The sequence below is a fragment of the Physeter macrocephalus genome, chromosome 1 (genome assembly GCF_002837175.3).
Source record: "Physeter macrocephalus isolate SW-GA chromosome 1, ASM283717v5, whole genome shotgun sequence".
In the NCBI taxonomy this organism is placed as follows: domain Eukaryota; kingdom Metazoa; phylum Chordata; class Mammalia; order Artiodactyla; family Physeteridae; genus Physeter; species Physeter macrocephalus.
The window spans coordinates 18,157,478-18,165,143 of record NC_041214.2 but is presented as its reverse complement, the minus strand read 5'-3'; the positions used below and the strand labels follow the sequence as shown (position 1 = coordinate 18,165,143).

The window sequence follows — 7,666 nt, the reverse complement described above, 5'->3', positions numbered from 1 at the left end:
GGCAGGCGGACGCGCAACCGCTGCGCCACCAGGGAAGCCCCGGCTTTGCAATTTTAAAATTTCTTTATATTAAAATTTTTTTATCCAAGTATAGTTTGTAATATCACGTAGATTTCAGGTATACAGCACAGTGATTCAGATTCTTTTCAGGTTCTTTTCCCTTATAGGTTATTACATAATATTGAGTATAGTTCCCTGTTGCTGTATAGTAGGTCCTTGTTGGTTATTTATTTTATAGAAAGCAGTATGTATATGTTAATCCCAGCCTCCTAATTTCTTCTTCTTCCCACCCCCTTTCCCCTTTGGTAACCATAAGTTCGTTTTCTGTGTCTGTGAGTCTCTTTCTGTTTTGGAAATAAGTTCATTTGTGTCTTTTTTTTTTTTTTTTAAGATTCCACATATAAGCGATATCATATGATATTTGTCTTTCTCTTTCTGGCCTACTTCACTTAGTACGATAATCTCTAGGTATATCCATGTTGCTGGGTGGCTCTTACCTTTTTTTCTGGCCAAGCCACACAGCTTTCTGGATCTTAGTTCCCGGACCAGGGATTGAACCTGGGCTCCAGCAGTGAAAGCACCAAGTCCTAACCACTGGACCGCCAGGGAATTCCCTCTTATATTTTTTTAATGGTTAAAAAAAATCAAAAATGCTTTGTGATGTGGAAATTATATGACATTCAGACTTCAGTATTCATACCTAGAGTTTTGAGTTTCATCATTGAAGAATTTGTGGAAATATATCTCCCTGGTTTTATAAGTACCTATATGGTATCCTTGATTTTACCTCTTGGTATGTAAAGCCTAAAATATATACTATCTGGCTTCTTACAGAGAAATTTGCTGACACCTGCTCCAACACTTGAGTCATTTAAAAGAAAATTTTTTTAATGCACATTTCATCTTGTTGCTTCACTCTCTCAAATTTATTAAGTGGCTTTACTTTGTTCTCAAGATAAAGACCAGAACATTTAACATGGACTAAAGGCCCTGAATGATGTAGCCTAGGCATGGGCAAACCATAGCCCTGTGGACCATGTCCTCTGCTACCTGCTTGGTGAATAAAGTTTTATTGGAACGCAGCCATGCCCATTCATTTATCTATTGCCTATTACTGCTTTCAGGCTACAGTGAATGTTAAGTAGCTGGGACAGACTATACATCTTTTTGAACTGAAAATGCTTAATTTATAGTTTCTTGATCCCTGATCTAATCCCTGCCAACCTTTCCAGCCTCCCTTGTACCACTCTTCTATATTTCAGCTTTCACGTTTAATAATATCTTCCAATTTTAATAATCTCTCTCTTTTAATAATAGTAAGTACAAAGGCTCCTTCCCAGCCTCTCATATGTCCCTCTCATAGCATCTTCTAGTTTTGATTTTTAGTATACAAATTAATTTTGTAGCTATTTATATAGTTCTTTTTATATTTCCCCTACTAGAATGTAAACTCCATGAAAGCAAGAAGCTGAATTCTATCTCCAGCTGTGTGCATAGACAATACATATTTATAGAATGAATGTCTATTATAGAATCATCTTTAATTTGGAAGGGGTGGTACCATTTATTTTTATAGATGTACCTGTGTGGTCTAAGCTGGAATCTGGTCACCTTCCATCCATGCAACAGCTTGTTCAAATTCTTGACAATGAAATGAAGCTCAATGTGCATATGGATTCAATCCCACACCATCGATCATAGCCCCACCTATCAGCACTGAAAACTCTTTTGTAAGTAGTTTAAAAATACAGTAACTATGTATAGGTATCAGTTAATTGTCATGAATCAGCAAGATACTTCATATATTAGCATAATAGATATAGATATATATAATAATAGATATTGCATATATTGTCAATTGAGTTTCCAACTTAAGATTTAGCAGATGGTTGTCTTCTTCATTAAAATTTATAAATGACCAAGAGAGTTTGGAACTGCTAAAATAAAGTAAGGTTGTACTATTAATTTTATGTTTAAGGCTTAATAATTGGGCCTGTAACATCATTTTTTTGACTTGTGAACTTCTAATGGCCAGAATTCATATACTATACATATATTGTACATATATACCCTCTCCTTACCTTCAAATAACTAGTTCCAAAAACTATGCAAATTCTTTTCACATGCTCAAGATAGAAAATTTATAAGCAAATGTGGGTGAACACAGAGAGGTGAAAGTTAATTTTGTTTAGTAGAGATGTTCTCATTTCTTTTCTGATCAATGAGTGGATTTTACAAGAGTGAATTTTGAAACAAAATATTCTTTTTTCTGTGTGTCTTTCAGACATTAAGGGATTTTTGCAAGAGCAGCGTGACTGACATTATGAAGGCCTGTACTGAAGACAGCAAGCTGTTAGTACAGACCAGATGCTTTCTTGGCAGGCTCGTTGTACCTCTTGGAAAACCTCAATGCAAGGCAGTTTTTCAGTGCTGGCACATTTTGGAATTCTGCACATTCGTGGAGTGCAATAATACTGTATAGTTTTTTTTTCTTCCCCAAGTCCACTCGGTTAATAGTTTTTTTTAAAAAAATGCAGACATTACTACTTGCACTTCTTTTTTCTCGGTCATATTTGAAAAAGTAGAAAATTGAGTTGCAATTTGATTTTTTTTTTTCAAAGATGTCTGTTAAGTCTGTTGTGATTTTATATGAATTTTCCTTTTTTATAGTTTAAAATTGATCCTTTAGGGACTAGAGCTGAAGTTCCCAAATACTTTATAAGAGTTTATCAGACATCTCTAATTTGGTCATGTCCAATTTATATAGTTTTCAAAATACTGCAGATTGTGAACAGCACATTATATAAGATTATGGGGGGAAATCCTATATCCAGAGTACTCTACCAATTTGTGTATGTGTGTGTGTGCGTGTGTGATTACCAGAGAACTACTAAAAGACCAACCACTTTTTAAATCCTGTTAATGTAGTTCAAGTGTCCTGCCTTGACCGATTTAATGAGTTGATTAACTGGGCCTTTATACTTAACTCAATAAAACTAAGCAGATGTAAGTTAAATAAAAAGTTTGAGTTTATTGCCCAGCGTACCTATTAACATTATATTGAATAGTTGTCTGCGAAGTTTTGTTTTTGACTCACAGAGAATTTTGTACGGGACACACTTTAGATTCACACACAAATAATAGGTCATTTACCATTTTTAGGATAACTGAAACTTGCCTCACTAAAGAAAGGTTAGTTGAACCTCTTTACAACATTAATATTAGGTAAATGGAGATCACTTGTCTAATAATTTAACTTATCTAACATCATATCAGAATTTTATTATATTTGAGGGACAAAATTGAAAAGTTTTTTATTCAGTGAATTTAATATCTTTCCAGAGTACTAAAAGGTTTTTTTTTAAAAGCTTAAATTGATAAAGACTATAAGAGTAATTTAGCAGAAGTAGGACCATAATGTAGAAAAATAGTCATATAGCAACAGTCATAACATAATTCATCTTCCCTATAGGAATAAAAGTGGTAGGTCTAGATTTGTTAGTGGAAGTAAAGGGATTTATGGAAAAGTAATGAGATAATTCAGTATTGAGTCCACCAAACACTTAGCACAATCTTATACTTCATTTGTCAGTGAATATTTGTTGAAATGCATGTCCGGTAATTATCGTGATTGTGACAGCCTTAAGGTGGAACATACTGTAGTCTCTAGCTGAAAAGAAGTTAGCCTAATAATTCACTGGATAAAATTGATTAAATGCCTTATCCTTTTAATTAAGGCTGCAGAACTGTTAACCTAAGATTGTACAGTGGCAAGAGTCTATACAATTTAAGCTAGAGGTTACTTAGAGATTGTTATTCAGGTGTAATAACATTTTGTTATCTTTGACTAGGGCTTAAAACTTTGTTAACTTGATTTGTACCAGCCCAGACTTCCTTCTGCAAGTTGAACACACTGCTGAGTGTGTGTAGGGTCTTTCTTCAGTGACAGACATTCCACCAGTGACAGTTAACCTTTTGACATTTAGACCTTCCAAACTTGTCTTGGATATTCCCATGTATCTGACAGGCCAACCATGAAGAATTTAAGATTTAATTCTAATTTTTTCCACGTTTGCCTTGGGTGAATACCTCGTCCTTTGGAGAATAGCTTTAAGTGGCTTGATCATTGATAAAACTCAACTATTCTGTTCACACCCATTTCAATATTATTTTATGTTTGGCCATATTTAAATCTAAGATTTAATGGAGTCTAGTGAAAAAATTAGTGGGAAGTGTGAGGGTAAAAAAGAAAAACATGAAAAAAGGGAAAGTTAGAAAGCTGTTTAGAATGCGGCTTTATTAATATTCCTCACATTTCAAAATTTATTACATAGTTGCTTACAAATTGGTGTGGTTGTGTAGTTTATAAATGTTTATGTACTCTGTTAATTAGAAGACCATAGAATATGACAGCAGGTTGGCTAATGTTATTGGGGTTTTTACCATAGTTGCTATTGTGGAAGAGATTACATGTTAGATTAATTAAAAAATGTTGGCAAAACATGGCTTTATACCTCAGCATCAAAATGTGCAAGACTCATATGCTTTCAGAATATAAATGCATTATTAACTTATGGCACTGAGGTCAGTGGCAGCAGTTGATCAACCTTTACCACTATCAAAACATAACAGGATCCTAATGATGATTCTTATTTTGAATGTTATTAGCTGGGGACCTTGATTGGTTGGCATTTTATTGTCATGATTTTAACTAATTTAGATGAAAAGAAATAGCTTACAGAATTTTAAAGCATGATTTAATATTCATACTAAGACTTTAAAAAATCGTTTTTGAGAGAAACATGAGGAATTGTAAAGTCTGGGGGCTTATCTTTAAAGCATTGTGAAAATAAACTTTTATTAAGCTGATATGAAAGGCACCCCTCCTTTCTGGAACTGAATCTGTGCTAGAGCACTTTATATGATAACTGTATTTAGGAAATTTTATGTTGTAAAAATTGTTATCAAGTAATGTTTCCTAATGGGTTCTTAACCCAACCAGTGCTACACCCCCCCTCCCCCTCCCCAGTCTGGCACTCCCAGTATTACCACTCTGGGACCTTAAACTACTTCTTGAGCCTTATGGTCTAGTTTCGTGTGCTTCAGTGTTACCTGAAATTTCAACAGTTTTGTGGTGTGTTCTGTGCTGGGGTGGAGCAAAGAGGAGCAGTTTACATTATTGACCTTCTTTACCCCCAACCTCCAGAATCCCTGAGAAAAGTCATACTAGCATCCCAAAATCTGGACAGAAATAAAATGAGGACTTCTCTTGACTGATACAGACAGTTTAACAATCTCAGAAGAGAAAGCAAAAGTTCAGATATTTTTCTGAAATCCAGCTGAGGCTTTTCCCTCACAGTCCCAGGCTCCTTTTCCCTAGGCTTAAAAAAGCAAATAGGGCTTCCCTGGTGGCGCAGTGGTTGGGAGTCCGCCTACCGATGTAGGGGATACGGGTTCGTGCCCCGGTCCGGGAAGATCCCACATGCCGCGGCCCATGAGCCACGGCCACTGGGCCTGCGCGTCCGGAGCCTGTGGTCCGCGGCGGGAGAGGCCACAGCAGTGAGAGGCCCGTGTACCGCAAAAAAAAAAAAAAAAAGCAAATAGAAGCAGACCCAGATCTGAACTGTATCTTGAAGAAAAATAGAAATTGGTCTCATGTACAGTGGGAAGAGTGTTAAGTCACCCATTCTTTGTCAAGCCTTGTAGAATGTCTTCTGTTGCCTTTGTTAATAAGCATGAGCAAAATAAAAAGAAACAGCATGCTATCTAGGCAAACGTGTAACAGTGTAGTGGTTTTAAAAGTTTAGTGTGCCTAAGAATCATTAGGGTAAATTACTGGATCCCATCCCTAGAGATTCGGATTCATTTGGTCTGAGAGGGGTCCGTATAATTTGCACTTTAGCCCAGCTTCCAGATAATGCTGATGCTGTCAGTTTGAGGTCCACACTGAGGAGCACTGTACCATCATAGGTCAGAGTGCAAAAGACTCAGGACAATCTGGAAGGAAATGTAGCTCGTGGAACAGAAGAAAATTTTGCATATTTGCTTCACATTTATGCAATGACTTAATAACAACAAGAAATTCAGTAAAATGAGAACCCAAAAGAAGAAACAGAATGAGATGAGAGGGAGATTGTTTCCAAGAAAACAAATTGAGGACTTAATTGTCCCAATTAATCTGTTTCATCAGTGCAATATATTTGTTATCCTTTGTTGGGTTAGTATGTTAAAACTTTTGGGGTGGGTATTTTAAAAGGAAATGTTAAATCTCTGAGTATAAAATAACTGATTTGAATTGCCAGGTTTTCTCAAAGTGGGCAACATGCCTGCATTAATCTTTATGACAACTGATCTTGATTTTCACGTCAAACAAATTATTTAAATTCTTACTGTTCTCAGTAGGGAAAATACATACTTTTAGTTTTATTTTAGTAACCATAGTAGAATTCTTTATATCACTGGGGAAATCCAATCTGAACTTAATGAAGCCCCCCAAAAGTAAAGGATTTACTTTCACTTAACTGAAAAAGCCAAGGTAAAGTTGGCCTCATTTCTCCATGAGCCTCCACCATAATTGGGGAGAGGATTGGGGGGTGCTGGGGAGGATGGGAGAGGAATGAGAACCTTGATAAAGTCCTAGAAAGCACTTTGGTGTAACTTGGGTTACATTCGTATCTTTGGATTCTGTTTCTCACTTGATATCCACGAATAATTTTGTCATGTTCTTCCTTTACTCTAATTATTGACTTTACTCCCTCCACCCAACCTCCTTCCTATTCAGGATCATAACTGTTTAAGACAAGTTTATGGCTTTGTGGTTATAAGCTGCTGAGACCAAGTGCTTAGCTATCTGGGAATTATCTGGAGCCAGCACTGGGTCGCTTGGCTTGGTTAGTAAAGTGTTAGGACCTGGCAGGCAGGTTGCTACCAGTACTCCCTGGGGCCACTGGCTATACTCATTTACTTTGTGTACTAGCAACTCTTACTAGAAGAAAAAACAATTACTGTTCTTGTTTATTCTTTAGTTGCTAAGAGCAGGTCTGTTTGCAGGGAAGTGTACTGATGACATTTCCTCCTAAATATATTTTTTTAATGTATCAGAAAATGCTGCTGCATTTCATCTTTTAATAGTCCATAGGCTCTTGTGATGAGACACTATTTTTAAGGTATTAAAATATATAATGTATTTAAACAATAGGTAAGTTATCAGTGTGATTCTGCTAGTAAAGTTCTGTATTATACAGAACTATGGAAATTTGGTGTTGCAAAAGATTTTTGAGATTTACTTCAGAATTCTAAGGAAAAGACTCGGAGTTAAGTATCTTGCCCTGATTTCTATAGCTTGTGGCAATGCTAAAATGAAAGGGAAACAAAACCCTATACTGTTGGTGGGGCTTGGGGAAGGAGGAGAAAAGCAAAGAGCTTCGTCAGAAATTACTCCTGGTGGGAAGAAAGAGACCAGTAACAAAGCAAACTTAAAAATTTAATCTCAGTTTCACTTCACAACTGTTTATTTACTTTTACTTTAGCTATGGTGTGGAATTTTTCGCTTCAGCTAAACTGAAAATAAAAGGCGACAGAGTGCAGGGTACCCCAGAAGAAGAGAAGGCATGTTCCACTAAAGTAGGGCTTCTCAACGTTTGTGCTGAAGCACAGGTCTGCCTGG

General features: G+C 36.2%; 1 protein-coding gene across 1 annotated transcript in view; it reads left to right on the top strand.

The window, feature by feature from the left end:
• SELENOT (selenoprotein T) overlaps nt 1–3,016 on the top strand; it is a 24,928-nt gene extending 21,912 nt beyond the window's left edge. The window contains exons 5-6 of the mRNA XM_024131884.3: nt 1,577–1,730; nt 2,285–3,016. Of these exons, the coding sequence (XP_023987652.1) occupies nt 1,577–1,701 (125 nt within the window). The 3' untranslated portion in view covers nt 1,702–1,730; nt 2,285–3,016. The remainder of the gene's footprint in view (nt 1–1,576; nt 1,731–2,284) is intronic.
• Nucleotides 3,017–7,666: the final 4,650 nt, after the last annotated feature.